General features: G+C 36.3%; 1 protein-coding gene across 1 annotated transcript; it reads right to left on the bottom strand.

Moving 5' to 3' along the window:
• Positions 1–1121: 1121 nt before the first annotated feature.
• Positions 1122–10110, bottom strand: LOC115979996 (protein TIC 100). Its single transcript, XM_031102163.1, has 11 exons — positions 9306–10110; positions 9138–9209; positions 7783–7872; positions 7491–7664; positions 6521–6611; positions 6172–6234; positions 6006–6072; positions 5251–5354; positions 5050–5176; positions 2355–3112; positions 1122–1876 (listed from the first exon to the last, which is right to left on the bottom strand). Exons 1-11 carry the CDS (start codon positions 9929–9931, stop codon positions 1445–1447), a joined length of 2604 nt encoding a protein of 867 aa, XP_030958023.1. The 5' UTR covers positions 9932–10110; the 3' UTR covers positions 1122–1444.
• Positions 10111–15684: the final 5574 nt, after the last annotated feature.

The following is a 15684-nucleotide window of genomic DNA, read 5'->3' as shown; positions in this document are numbered from 1 at the left end:
TTATTTATATTTTTATGATAAAAATTGTGTTTAATTTTAAATGTATATATATATATGTGTGTGTGTGTGTGTATGCATGTGTTATATGCTATTTTTAAAAAAATAATAATAATTTGACTAATTATTTATATTTTTATAATAAAAATTGTGTTTAATTTTAAATACATCCATGCATTTGCATGGGTTACATGCTAGTTTATTTAGTTTGAAAGTTTAAGAATATTTCTTATTCTTGAATGGTAATTTTATTCTCCATACTTTGGCACCCTAAAGATAAAATCTTAATTCTTTGGCACTCAGACTAAAATCTCACAACTTTTTCACAAGAAGTTGATGTGTCAACGGATCATAAGTCAAAATAAAGTAAATTACACTTGTGCACTTCAATTCAGAACAAAGTTATAAAAATATTGTGGGATTTTGTTGTGCCCATATATTTTCTCTAAAATCTTGGTCCTGACCGGCTAACCCTACACATAGGATTACCTTTTAAATTGTTTAATTCACATCTTTCGTCCAAAAGTAGGTCTATCCCAATCTTGGTTGTCTCCCACTCATGAGATTGTGGGAACCACTAGATAGTCTAGACCAACCCTTTGTGGTTGGAGTTGTATATTTGGGTGGCTTGTCTTATTGCCTAAGAACCTTGATCTAAATTTTCATGCAATAACACTAGTTAATTTCCCTCTCTCTCCTTCCCATTTATTTGAGTCTTCTATTGTATGTAATAAGTAATTGTTTAGTATTCTTAGAGTACAGTGACATAATACTTTCTCACTTTACATGATAATAAGTCCCACTAATTAAATTCATTATGGTCCACCATTTATAGTAGAATAGCGAATATTATGTCACCATACTCCAAGAGAGTAGTTAATAATTTTCGAACTTTGTTGAGAATTTGAGGAAAGTAGAATTTTTATATGAGTAAAATAACAAATTATAATCAAAAATATTTTTTAATGAATAGTACCGTGTAAAGTGTACAATGTAGGCAAAATGTGTTTACATAATTTTCCTTCATATTTGTCAACATCTAGGTATGTAATTATGAAACCAAAATTGAAAAATGAAAGGGAAAAAAGAACCGTAAGTACAGTTGATTTATACAGAAGATAGAATAAGTTGGCAATGTAATGGAGGGAGAACAAATTACGGAACCAAACGACTCACCTAAGTCACTAAAAAATAAGGAATCATAACTCTACATTTTCGTTCCTATTCATTTCCTCCAAGTACTTTATTAATAATAAAAACTTCAAAAAATTTATCAAGGCACAGACACAGCTTCTCAGCCTTTGAATGGTACAAACGAACATATGAACCACAACGTTTTCATTTTTGGATTCTTAACTCACCTTAAGACCAAGTGCACAAAAAATTGGCCGAAATGCGGCCATGAGCAAATTTACCTACTTTTAATACCCTTAGTTCATACAGAATTTTAAGTAGGAAGAGGCAGAGGTTCACCACACATTGTTTCTCTATATGGTTCGAAATATTGCAATGTTGTATGCAAAGACAATAAGCTTTCAAAATCGCTCTCCGGTGCTTTATGCAGCCAACCATAGCTCCATGTTCTCGGCTCCGTTAGGTTTCTTTTGGAGCTTGCAGAAGCAGATGAACGTGACAGAATTTGAGATAATGAACGCAACTGAGATAACCTTCCATTTGAGCGGCTTAGTGCTTGGTCTTTCCCATGTTTTTGCCCTATGGCTCTCAAGCGCCCTCTTGAGCTTAACGCTGGTGGAAAACTGACTGAGTCAACTGTTTCCAGGAGGCTAGTACGGCACTCAACACATGAAGAAGGAATTGCTTTTAATGTTGATCTACCCTTTTTCCAGGATAAGAACGATTGTTGTAGCATCGAGGGGATCTGCAAAGCCGACAGAAATATTTAGTTTTCCCCCAAAACAGAACTAAATACAAAAATCAATTAAAACATTAAAATCCCTCTAATTAAAAACAATCTATTTAGTAACTCAATAGAAAATCAACTAAAACATCAAAAAAAACAAAACAAAAGGTTATCTCCCATATCGATACCCTATTGATCAATATATGAAAAATCAAAAAGAGGAATGCAAATTATTACAGATCAATGTTCTATTTGATCGTGAATAAGAACTGAATAGAGTAATTGTCAAATTAAAAATGGCATTGTTACTTAAAAGATTGAAGTTCCAATAAAGAGTTCATGAAATTATACTTGCAAGAATAATATTTAATTGGATTAACCCAATGCATCAAAAAGAAAATGATCTAACAATTAACCATCCATCCTTTTTCTAGAGTCTTCAGTAGTTATAGACAACTATAATATAGAAAATAATCCATGAGAAATTAGAACTCACCCCTGAAACAAGGCTACTGGAAGCAAATGACAATGAAGATGATGAAAATGGAGATTTTCCCGGTTTGTTTCCTTTCTGGTCATTTTTTGTTGGGTCTTGATCAGCAGTAACAGACCCAAAACTTGAAGGTGCAACATCATCATCATCTTCCTCTTCTTCTTCTTCTTCCTCATCATCCTCCTCTTCCTTCTTTTCTTCCTCTTCTACTGTAGATGTCTCAAATTGGTTGGGCAATGCAGAAGTATCTTCTTCCTCCTGCAAGCCCATTTCCACCTTCTTTTCCTCTTCTTTCTCGCTTCTCTTCAACTCCTCATCCATGTCCTCAAGGGCCTCTTCTAGACACAATTCAGCCTCTACCAGTTCAAGTTCTTTTTCAATCAGCTTCATCTTCATCTCACTAGCTTTCTTCTTCTCTTCAGTCCATTTCTCCAGTTTATCAAACAATGGCTTGCATGCATTTTCCACCGCCAGCACAAGACGCATCCATATGTTTTCTTTCTTCACAGCCACCTCTCTTCCAAAAAACTCATCAAAGCCCAAGGGTAGGAATTGGGCCTTCTCTGGGTCAACTTCTTCCCCATCTTTCAGTGGTGGCTGCCAAAATAATCGAATACCATATTTCTCATCCTCGACATAATTGATTATCCTTCCAGTTGGAGTGTGTAGTATGACAGGATCTTCAGTATATATAAGCTTTGATGGATCTTCAGGATCAGGCTCAGGTTCCTTATTGAGGAGAACAAATTCTGGATCCTCCTCTGATCAAACAAATCTAACATTAATCAAGATAAATCATGCAATTTCCATTTAAAAAGGGGGAAAGAAGAAATAAATAAATATTGCTGAAACATTAGACAAAAGCAGCAGCTAAGCCATCACAGAAGAACCAGGAAACTAGACCAAACGAGATAAGTACCAAAAGATGGAACAAAGAGAATAGTGGGTTCACAATCAATATGGTTTTTATGAGATTAAAAATAAAAAAGCACCAAATATCTTTTTTCATCTTAACTTTGTCAAGAAGCCACCGTCCACATGGTACCCTCACACACTCTAGAGGTTGGATATCTAGGGTTCAGCCTACGAGAGAAGTTACAATATCTTCTCTTCAATTCTCCCTCTCTTGGAGAGAAAAAGATAAAAGAAACGAGGTACTCTAAAGTAGGGCAAAAAAATAAAAGTGTCTAGAATGTTCTCTCTCCTACCTTACTAGACATTGCCAGTTTTCTACCTTTACCATACCATGGAGAACTTTTTTTATTTTTTGTATTCTTTTAAATTACAGATTGTCTCAAAAGTTTAAACTATTAGGATATGGTAAATTTAATATTTTAACTGCACAATTCTAACACTTCCCCTCACATTTGGGCCCAAACTCCTCTTAATAAGTAAGGCCCAATATGTGAGATTTTAAATGGGAGATAAAGTGCAGGAGACAAGGTTCAAACTCAGAACCTCTTGCTTTAATACCATGTTAAATTAGCGATTGTACCAAAAGCTTAAGATATTGGGATATGGTAAATTTAATCATTTAAGTGGTTTTAAAAACCAAACCGGGCATCAAACCGTTTTTTAAAAAATTTCCGGTTCAACCCCAATTTTTGACTGGTTGTTGACCGGTTTTGGGGTTTTTAACCAGACCAGACTGGCTCCCGTTCCCGGTTGAACCGGCCAGTGTGGTCCAGTTTTTAAAACTATGCATTTAACTGCACAAGTCTAACATATGGTAATTTTCCATCTAGTCAAGATGAGGATCAAGCATCCTTTCGATGATTTTATGGTAAGTGGTCTATAGCCTATAGGTGCAGAATTCCTTTAAAGAAAGCATATTATAAGGTGGTGCTAGTGACTTGAAAGGTTGCCTTTTTTTTTCACTTAAACAACTATGGGAAAAGTTTCAATTGTCAAATAATCTCCAAAATAGAACAATGGGATTATTTATTGGATTTGTATGTGCAAGAAAGAATAGAGGGAGGAAGTTGATTGAGCACCTCTTACTTCATGTTTAATGACAAGAGATGTTTGGTTATTTGTGTTTTCATTACTTGGTGTTTCCTGACTTATGCCAAATACTGATTCAGTTGCTTGATTGTTAGCAAGGAAGATTTCACTGCCACTGGAGTTCAAAAATCTGGAAGGTTGTTTCTTTGTGTGTATTGTGAAAATTTTGGCAAGAGAAATAGTACAAACTACAAATTTTTAAGGTGCCAAACTTCTTCAGCACATTATTAAATTTTGTTTTTTGAAATCTTTTGTATTACTAGATGATTGCCTAACGCAGCATCCTTTTTCCATTTTTTCTTTGTGGATGGGGGGCTTCCAAGGGCATATCCACATATTTTTCTTGTGCTTAATGTTTTCTGATTCAACTAGAAATCGTATAATATTCTTACATGTTATAATTGAGAGTTTACCTTGACAGTGAAATATCAATAGTCTGTTGAACCCTGTGAATTGCGTGAAAGTAAAATGCTCCAAATTCAGGAGTCCAAGAGTTACTCATATATCATGTTTACACATGCAAATAGTTTCTTTATGTTCAGGGGAGCCACATCACATATTTTATTCTAATAAATAGATATCTGTGTTATGGTCTAATAAGTATTGGGAAGAAAAAAAACAAAAACAAAACAAAACCAAAAACATAGATGGGATTTAGACCCATCATATCTATATCTAAAGAAAATTTTGATACCTTTGGACCACCAGTATTCAAGCTCAGAAGGCATGGGTAGTCTTAGTGGCGCTTTATAGAAGGAGTTTAACCACATTTCCCTCTCCTGATCCACCTCTTGTACATACGTTTTCCAAAAATCAGGGACCTGCCACCAGTATATATTCATTTATCATTTCCTTTCATGATCAAAAAATTAGTTAAATAAAGAATTTGACTTACCTCATAAAACTGGTTAATGAAGCCTGGTGCCATCCACACATCTTCTTCTTCATAGAAATAGGGATGTTGAGGATCGCTATACGGACCTCTCTGTTCCCTAACCACTGTGCGGGCAAAACGAAACGTATGTCAAAAACAAAAGAGAGATGATACAACAAGAAATTGCCAGACTAGATTGCATAAAGCAGAAAATAATAGTTGTAATTCTGAAACATGTGCCTATATGTTTAACATAAACTTAATCCCGCATAGAGTGCAAGGGCCAGAAACAGATGGAGCCAGCCAGGCCAGTAGCAGGACTGAAATTCAACAGAATATACCACATTCAGACCTATGGTCAGTGTGATGTCCAAGTGGTCAATTAGTATGTCTCAGGAGAACAATTACTTTGTCTCCAAACATGGGATAAGTGAGTCTTTATAGGATTGATTAATATCCAATCTTACATGACAAGTGAGTCTATAGGAATGCTTAACAAAAAATCTTACACATGACTTGATCCATCACATATATGCACCCAAATATATGACTAAGATAAAACTAATCTAAAAACACACACACACTCACAAGTAAGACAACATTTAAAAAAATATGGAGATAATAAACCAAGTAACATTTTTCCTGTTCCAAATTTCATAATTAATTTCTTAACCATCCAATTTCAACAAACAAATTGATGGTTACAGCATTGAACATGCCGGTGGTTTATAGACAATAATGTACTTTTCAGTATAAAGAGTGTTAAAAAGACATACTTCCATCAGGCTTGTTAATAAACATCCGAGCCTTAGCAGCAGCTACTTCTGCTATACCCATATGCAACTGCAAAGTACATAATGTAAGAGAAATATCTTCTTTAACAGCCGGGTAGTTATTTTTTAATAATTAAAATACATCTAACAATGTCAAATTATATGATACCGCACAAATATCTTCATCACAACCAGTAGAATCCTGCAATAGCTCCCCAAAGTAGAACCTACCCTGCATGCATTCAAAACACACGTCTGCTAAATTCACTTACTACACAGAAATTTCAGTTTGTACATATTGAGGAGAATTGGAACATATAACTCATGCAGAAATTTTACAAAATTTAAGCACTAGGAGTTGACCCTTCGGTTGATAAGATGTCTTGCATTTTTTCACCTCTTTACTTACAATATGTTCAACACAATTCATTTTGCATCATCACTGGATTAAAGTTGAACCCTCCGAGTTTATAAATTTCGTAAACAAAAGAAGTGAAATTAAGTAAGCTGAACCCTACGTAGATGGTACGCTCGTTGACTTCATAAACACCACATCCATGCATTCTGCCATGCTTCCACTGACCAGCATAGCGATATCTACCCTTCTCCCTGCAATAGGAAGACAATCATTAATAAACCCATAACATGCCTTCAGCTAAAAGTCACACTTGTGTGGCTTCCATGTCAATGAAGTGCTAAATGTATAACAGGAAAACACGGAATATCATACTAATCAATGACCATATCTTCAGAAAAGAGAAATGTTGACCTAAGATTCAATCAAATTCGCACCTACACTCTGAATAATCAATTTTCTTGATCTAGACTCTATCATGCACCTAAGGTTTGGAACCTACATGTTACAAATCACCACCTTTATAAGTCATCATCAAATTGAAGTATATGCTTAAACATAAACAGAACCATTTTTGCACATCAAAGATGTCTTTAAAATTCAGACAAACCACTTTGTTTTATTTGATAATGAATGATCAAGCTAAAATATGAAGGTAGAAAGTAGAAACAAACTTCCTATTATTAAACTAACAAACCTTTTCAGCATGTCTTCCAAATATCAATTAGGAGTTTAGTCTTTGAATGACAACTTCTTTGGAACTTTGCATTTCCTTTACTTCAAACGTTTCCTTCTCATCAAATGTATCCTTTTGTTTCAAGCACTAAGCCCATTTGATGTATATATGTCAAGTTACTATGATAATTAGCTGGTAAATTCTTAAAATTGAACATAAGGAAAGGGTCTCACTAATAGCACCAAATCTCACACACACAAAGAGTCAGGAACATAAATGCAGTAGCTCTCAACTTAAGCAAAAGTCAATAGTCAAAATATCAGTATAGAAATGATTAATGAGTGAGAACATCCAAACAAAGTACATTACATTGGACAAAAACTAAAATATAGAGGAAGGATAGGACTACAAAAGTTAATATTAACAAAGAAACAGACAGCTCAACAGTAAAACTTACGGCTTCCTCCCAAATTGTCTAATCCACTCATCATTTTCAAAAAATGGTACTTCCCACTTGCCATCAGCAAGATGTATGCTGTCTTCAATATCCATCTCCAGCCATTCTCTGTCCTCTGGAGTCATATAATCCCTATTTATTATTTTCCCTTCAGCACGCATCTTTGCTTCAAGCCTAGAAAGATGCAAAATGAGTAACTCGATATAATTATTTTTATAGAACAATTATTCATCTTCTAAACGCTGAGATATGTATGACCTTATTGATACATGAATAGGAGTCATAAACATACTTGGAACCTGGCACAGGTTCTGCATCGGGTATGTCAACTTCAACAACCCCGTGACCTTCCATGTTGTTTTGAAGCCATTCACCTTCATACCTATCAAAAGAAAATGTATCTATGAAATTTATATAACATAAAAATCAGAGTCAAAAGTAAATTGTAAGCTGACAAAATAATAGTCACACCCAATAGAGAGGGGGAAAAGGTAATATTCATATAGAATCACAAGTTTAAACCATAGTTTTAAGTAGCCACGAAGAACTTTGTATAGCCTAATCAGTATAAGTATTACACAGTCAGGTCTCGAGATAAAAAGCCCTTGAATGTTACGAATTTTCAGCATATACATTAATTCGTGAGTGGTTGATAACAATTCATTAGTTCCCCCTCCCCCCCCCCCCCCCAAAAAAAAAAAACCAAAAAATAAAAAAGAACAGTGATTACAGAACATGATACAACTATGTTTTTGTGTCTTCCAACAACTGGATAAATTTGAGCAAACAGTTTCAAATTCAAAAATGCTATCTTGTAATATTGTTTTTATTTGCATTGCTAAATAAAAAAGAAGACTGTTGATATATAGTAAAACCATGCCTCTAGAAATTTGTTGCAAAAATAAGTGATGCGTATGGTGCTTTGAATTTCTTCAAGTCCAGTTCTCCCATTAAATAAAACATATGTACTCTCAGGTTCATCGGGAAATTTAATATGGACATGTCAAGTAGCCATGTAGAACACTCAACGTTGACCTCTTTAATGGCATAATAAATCTTATGAACATCACATTGAGTGCTAATTAATTCTACTACGTACAACATTTCTTTCATATATTATTCCCTATTCTTCTCAAGCTTCATCACATAATTTGATAACCTTTTTTTTGGGTAGATTGTTGCACTGAATTGTCTACTCAGTGTCATGTCAAATACAGAACCAATATAGACACTTGATAGAAAGCATGTTTCAATGTTCAAACTGCTATTATGAAAAGGGTAAAACTTAAATACAATTTCTTAGGTACCATACCTTAGGGTTCCCAATTAAATGCAAGCACATGACTGTATTTACCAGTGCAACATAAACAGAGTTATCATTTTCCATCAACAAAAAATTCAACCATGTGGTTCATTGATCAATGCAATTGAATTTAATCGGCGAACCTAACTTACAGCACTTAAGAAACTATACCTAAGTTTTTCCCTAATGATGTAGCAATGAATATGATTGGTGGGCTTCAGCTGCCTAATAAATGAATGTCTGAATTGTTTTGGGTGATTAGGGACACATCAATTTGTAAGTTCAATGTAGTAAAATTTGTACTATCACTAGCATAACTCTAATTAAAAAAGGAAGAAACAAACCTGACAAGCCCTTGTTCAGCAACATATACACCTTTTCCATGAGCCAAATCATCCCAAACTGTGCCTTCATACCTTCAAAAAAACAAATAGAATTACCATAAACCATAAAAACCAAACAAACATCCAAAACAAGCAAACAATTTACAAGACATATAATAAAAAACATACGAGCTGCCATCAGCAAAAATATAGCTAACCCAAGTGAGAAACTCCTCAATCCTATCCAATTCCTCAATCACAGCCTTTGGGTTGGAAATGTCATGATGATTATCAGGTATAGGTGGGTAAGGCTTCCTATAAGGAATATAAAATGGCGCATAGGGTGGGTCCCTCCCAGCCTCAATCTCATCTCTCACAATGTCCCAGTCTTCCTCATCAGCCCAAACCGGGTCCCACCCGGGCTTCGTGGACTCGAGAGGCGCATCAGCCCATAGCTCCTGCAAGTCCTCTTCTCTCCAGTTCTCTGGGTCTTTTGGGAAATCGAAGAGGTCTTCGTGGTACACGTAGTTGCGGTCCTCTTCTTCTTGCTGCTTCTTCATTCTCTTGCTATCGAGGACCCGAGCGAACCGCTTTATGTTCATCTCCGGGGTGTTGTTTGAGTCGAGTGGCTCGTCACCGGGTCGGGTGTAGGTTAGCGTTTCTCCTTCGTCGGAATCCGAGTAGTCGGAGTAGTCGGAGTCGGAGTCTGAGGAGGGGTTTTCGGCATCTGGGTCTTCCTCATTTTGTCGTTGCTCCTCATCTTGCTCGTATTGTTGTTCTGAGTCAGTGGGGCTGGCTGAGTCTTCGTCTGCCATTGAAGAAGAAGAAGCAGATAAGGTGGGAAGAGGTGAGGTTAGTGTAAGAACTAAGAAGTGAGTTTGTGATAGACTGATAGTTTCAAAGCAAATGGTAGCTGCTACTGTACAAGGATACAACCAGATGGAGCTTTTGTTGTTTTTTGTTTTTTCTGTTTTTTGGGGTTTGTAGTACTTTGAACCCAAAATGAAAATATAAAACAGATCTAAACAGAACTACTGACCTGCAAAGGTATATATGGGCTGATTGGGCCTGCTAAGGCCCTTTAGCCTAAGGGCTGTAACTAAACCAATTCTTAAAAAGTTTATGCTTTCAGATTAGTTCAAAAATAAAACTTCACCTTTATTTGTGATGCTCCATAATTTTAGTTTCAAGCTCACCTTTTCCCTCTCTCACATGAGTTGCACGATTATGGTCATGATTAGTGATAGCAATGGAGCAGAACAGGGTGTTTTCATCTCCATCTCGATAGTTTTGTCTTACCTTGTTCTGGCCCCCGCCTCAGATGGCTAAGTGGGTAAGATAATGTAACTTGTTCTATCTTCGCCCCGTAAAACTTTATTTCGTGTTAATCTATCACACCCTTCTCCACACTTATTACAATTATATATATAACTTATTTTATTAATATAAATATACTTGAAATTACAATTAAATTTATTAATTCAAATCAAATTATTTTTTAGTAAGCACTAAATAATATTATCAAAAATGTTTAATAAAACAATATCACAATAAAACAAAAATTATTAATATTCATGCGTTTAAATACTTAGTAATATAAATTAAGTCTTTAACACTAGTAGAACGGAATGAGGTAGGGTGGGGATGGGTGGGAAAAATCTTGCCCAACCACCTTTTTAAGGTAGGAAAACCAGCACAAAGTGAGCATGGTGGGATAGAGAAAATTGTCATCTCTACTTATGATCTTATATAATATACAAGTTATTTGTGAAACTATAACTAAATAAATGAGTATTATATATTCTACTAGTTGCAATATAATGAGTTTTGTAAGTGACTTGCGGTTTTGTTAGAAATAATAATAATGAAAAAAATATATATTGAAAGTAGTTTAGTGTATCCTTGTTTATCTTTGTCATTGTGCTTTATCAAATATTCAAGACATTCATGAGTATTACTTGAGACAAAGCAACATACAATATAGAGAAAGATCCCAACGTAATCCAAATAAGATCAAAGAAACAGCCCATAGTGAACTAACTTATGACCCAACTCGCGGCCCATAATGGCCAGCTCACAACCCAACCCCCTGGTTTGTACTGTCGCCACTAGCCCAAGTTGAAACCTCTTCACCTCCTGAAAAAATGAATTTGTTTGATTGGATCAGTTTTGGGGTTAGCGAAGAAATAGTAATACACATCATTCATTATTTTTTATTGGGTTTTGGGGTGTCAAGGAAAGCTTCTTTTCGTGTGTGTGTGTTTGTGTTTGTGTTTTTTTTTTTTTTTTTTTTTTTTTTTTTTTTTTTGTGTGTTATTCACAATTATGAAAAAAGATAGAATTGTATATTTTTATTAGTTATTTAGATAGTTTGATTTTAAAGAATTTTTAAAATAAAATAAAAACAAAATTATATCGTTTTTGTATAGTTAAAGGAACCATCTTAATAAATTTGGATGAACTAATTTTAATTTTGGATAAGGTTAAAAGTTGTAATTCGTAATTTAATATTTTTTTGTTGTCATTTTATTCTAGAAATTGTTAAAACTTAAAATTATCATTGTAAAAACAAGGAGTTTTTTTTTTTTTTTTTTGAGAAACTAAAAACAAGGAGTGTTGGAAAATAGCTATGAAAGAACAAGTTTTGATTCAACAATATAACCCTAAAATTAGTAATAACAGAAAATTAAAGAGAGAGTTTATAAAGATCTTACAAACTATAGAATCACGTAAATAACATTGTCCTTAAAGGTTAATTCGTGTCACTCAAAGTAGAACTTGGTGCAAATAGCTGTCTTAGCCGAACAACCCCTCATGATTAGACTATAACAATTTCTTCAAGTTGGATGAACACCCAAGCAAGAAGAATAATGAACAACCTTATTTTGTCTTTCCTTAAACTAGGAATTAAGAGCTTAAATTTTTGTGGAGAAAAGCATAATAGAGGGAGAGAGATGCAAATATGAGAGACAGAAAATCTTAAGAGAAAAGAAAGGGACTTGGGTGTGTCCCTCCAAAATAAAGACTAGTGGGCTGTCTAATGAGCTAGACCTCCAACAATCATTGTGCAGATTTAATGCCCAACGAGCAAATCCAAATGGGCTAGAAAGAGAAAAAAAAAAAATATACAAGGACTTAGGTGTCTCCAATAGAGACTAGTAGGCTGTCTAATGTGCTAAACCTCCAATAGTCACTGTGCAGATTTAATGCCCAACGAGCAAATCCAAATAGGTTGGAAAGAGAATAATGAAAAACCTTATTTTGTCTTTCCTTAAACCAAGAATTAAGAGCTTAAATTTTTGTGGAGAAAAGCATAATAGAGGGAGAGAGATGCAGCTGTGAGAGACTGAAAATCTAAAGAGAAAAGAGAGGACTTGGGTGTATCCCTCCAAAATAAAGACTAGTGGGCTATTTAATGGGTTATACCTCCAACAGTCACTGTGTAGATTTAATGCCTAACGAGCAAATCCAAATGGGATGGAAAGAGAAAAAAAATACACAAAGGCTTCAAAAAGAGACAAAAAAAAAATAGACTAGTGGGCTGGAAAGAGGGAAAAAAAAATACAAGGACTTAAGTGCGTCCCTTTCAAATAAAAACTAGCAAGTTGTCTAATGGGCTAGACCTCCAACAGTCACTGTGTGGATTTAATGCCCAACGGGCGAATTCAAATAGGCTAGAAAGAGAATATTGAACAACCTTATTTTGTCTTTCCTTAAACCAAGAATTAAGAGCTTAAATTTTTGTGGAGAAGAGCATAATAGAGGGAGACAGATGCAGCTATGAGAGACTGAAAATTTGAAGAGAAAAGGGAGGGACTTGGATGTATCCCTCCAAAATAAAGATCAGTGGGTTATCTAATGGGCTAGACCTCCAATAGTCATTGTGCAGTTTTTATGCCCACCTGGTAAATCCAAATGGGTTGGAAAGAGTGAAAAAAAATACACAAAGGCTTGAAAGAGAAAAAAAAAATACTAGTTGGCTGGAAAGAGAAAAAAAAAATACAAGAACTTGGGTGTGTCCCTCTAAAATAAAGACTAGTGGGCTATCTAATGGGCTAGACCTCTAACAGTCATTGTGTAGATTTAATGCCCGGGCAAATCCAAATAGACTGTAAAGAGAAAAATATATATATACAAAGGCTTGAAGCAAAACGGTTAGTGTATGCCCATGTCCAACACTAGCCCACTATCTGAAGATATCATTGGAGTACTGCAAAGAGTTATAAACATAAAATCCAATTCACTCTTAACCAACGTGGAACACAAACAAAAAACTACTAATAACGGCTAGGCAGTAGGTATTAAGTTTCAACTTCCAAATTAATCCAAAAAAAAAAAACTACTCTTTTATTTGTTACTTAAATACATAACAAAAGAGTACCCTCTATCTCCTTAATAATTTGATAGTTACATCAGGGATATAGGATTTGAATTTGCATGTCTCTATTGGAAACTATCATCTTTTAAGATAGTGTAGATAATTATAATGGTATTATCTAATTCAATCTTTACCATTGAGGTTGAGCGATGGAGTTTTCTTTTGCTGACAAAGCAACTCTAAATACTACTACGAAACTACCCCTACGATAACACAAGAGAGCCAACACACAAATTATAAATGTTCATCATCACTGAGCTATGGACCATTCTACCATAGTTTGGGTCATTAGTTGCCCCATGTACATGCCTAGTCATGATATTTGGAGAGACTGAAAGGTGTGTGCGTGTGAGAGATATATATATATATATATATATATATATATAGCAAAAGATTGATTAATGCTTGATTCCCCTATTTATCTGACCTGCACAACAGTCAAAAATGCTACAATGTTTACTGTAAGGACACGATTCATGCGCGGCCCAGTGACATTTTTGGGTTCACGCGGGAGAGATCCCTCACAATACGATTTGTAGAGAGTGGGTTTGAAAAGCTTGGGCTTGGTCACGGGGGGATGGTCCGGTCTGGATTTCAGAAAGATCCCTGTGGAAAATGGACTGGGCCTAAACGTTTAAAGCCCCGCCATGCTGCCACTTCTGAGAATGGGCTCCTCGGACTTGATCCGAGGACCCTTGTGGTCCTTTCCGGCTGTCCAACGGAGGACTTTCTCTGTTCTGTGCATGGATCGTTCCGGCGATCTTCTTCATGAAGTCTCCTTTTTTCCACCCCCCTCCCGCTAGATTCACTTACTTCTCCTTTTATACTAGTGTGCGTTCGATGTCCTTCGTCCACGTGTAGGGTCAGTCTTTACAAATACTGACATTGGTCCCATCAGTCTAATCCCGGAATTGTTGGGGATGACTTGATAAAGCTGTAGAGTACGGTTCTGTCAGGCATTGGGCCTTATCCAGAAGGGTATTTAGGGTAATCGCCCCAAGGTATTTTGGATTTCCTTACGAATTTATCCCTTTATTCTGGGCGGATTATGGGCCTGCCGAGGACTAGACTGTCCTCGGCTGCCTCCCAAAAATTGGTCCGTGCTCTGCGTCATGGAGCTTGGGCCACAGTTCTCCTCGGATTGGGCCCTCGGACTCTCTAAGGGCAAATGGGCCTGGTCCACGAATTGCTGGGCCCCACAATAGCCCCTCAAAACCCTTCTATCCGAATTCCGGATTGGAAAGGAGGGTTTTGGCAAACCCGGGCCCTTAATATGGCCCATTTAGCTTGATCCCGCATTTATGTGAGCGGTTTCCCAGGAAGTTAGGCGGTTTTTGAGGGATTCCTTTTAATCCGCTTGGAATCTGCTCCTGCCGCTTGGATGTCCCAGACGCGCCCTTAATGAATTCCCTTAACGAGGCTCATTTATATCCGGCGGCTCATTTGATAAGGTGGAGAAGTGGAACGGACGCCTCTTTTTTCTTCAGATTCTTTGGGAAGGTTGAATGCATTTAATGCCATCCGTTCTGCTCTTCCTATAAGAAGGCAAGCAGGAGGCCATCACTTTCGTACTAACTCCCTTCTATTCTTCTGAGATCGCAACAAATGATGAAGAAATCATGCCCCTCCTCTAGACACCATATTCTGATAAAGCTTGAAATGGCTCGATCAGGGCAAGAGTGGCGCAAACTTAAGATCTGTCTCGCCTCTCTTTCATCCAAAATCCGAAGCAGGGACTCGTCGTGTCGAACTCTCGGCGTGACTGAGTCGAGAACAACCAAGACCAGCACCACCCGGCTCCTCATGAGCATACCTAATATGGCACCAACGTGTTAGGAGTCAGGGCTGAGGCAGGGGCTAAGTGCTTCTGCTTCTCCCTCTTTTGCTCCTTGGTGCCCTCCTCCGCTTTCCTCTTATAGTCTTCCCAGCACCAGTTCCGTCTTGGTGCCTTCCCTTTTCCCTCTTTTGCTCCTTTTCTTTCTTTTCATCCCTTCTCTCTTCTTCTCCTCCTTCTTTACTCATGTCCTCCATCTTCCTCCTTCATTTCCTCCATCTTCTTCATTGATTTCTTCCTTACTATTTCCTTCTCCTTCAATTCTTCTTCCTTCTCCTTCAATTCTTCTTCCTTGTTCTTCATCCTTTTCCGAAGAAGGTTCTTGTCATGATATGAGCAATGTTGAGGCAGAGACT

The sequence above is a fragment of the Quercus lobata genome, chromosome 1 (assembly GCF_001633185.2).
Source record: "Quercus lobata isolate SW786 chromosome 1, ValleyOak3.0 Primary Assembly, whole genome shotgun sequence".
Classification (NCBI taxonomy): domain Eukaryota; kingdom Viridiplantae; phylum Streptophyta; class Magnoliopsida; order Fagales; family Fagaceae; genus Quercus; species Quercus lobata.
Note: the sequence above shows the minus strand (reverse complement) of the source record. Positions and strands in the feature narration are given on the sequence as shown.

Excerpts from the sequence above, each read along its gene's own strand:
- LOC115979996 (XM_031102163.1), bottom strand. The coding sequence starts at position 9,931 with ATGGCAGACGAAGACTCAGCCAGCCCCACTGACTCAGAACAACAATAC. Across the intron at positions 6,612-7,490 it reads AGACAATTTGGGAGGAAGCC|GGAGAAGGGTAGATATCGCT; the intron begins GTAAGTTTTACT and ends TTCCTATTGCAG. Across the intron at positions 6,235-6,520 it reads TCAACGAGCGTACCATCTAC|GGTAGGTTCTACTTTGGGGA; the intron begins GTAGGGTTCAGC and ends GAATGCATGCAG.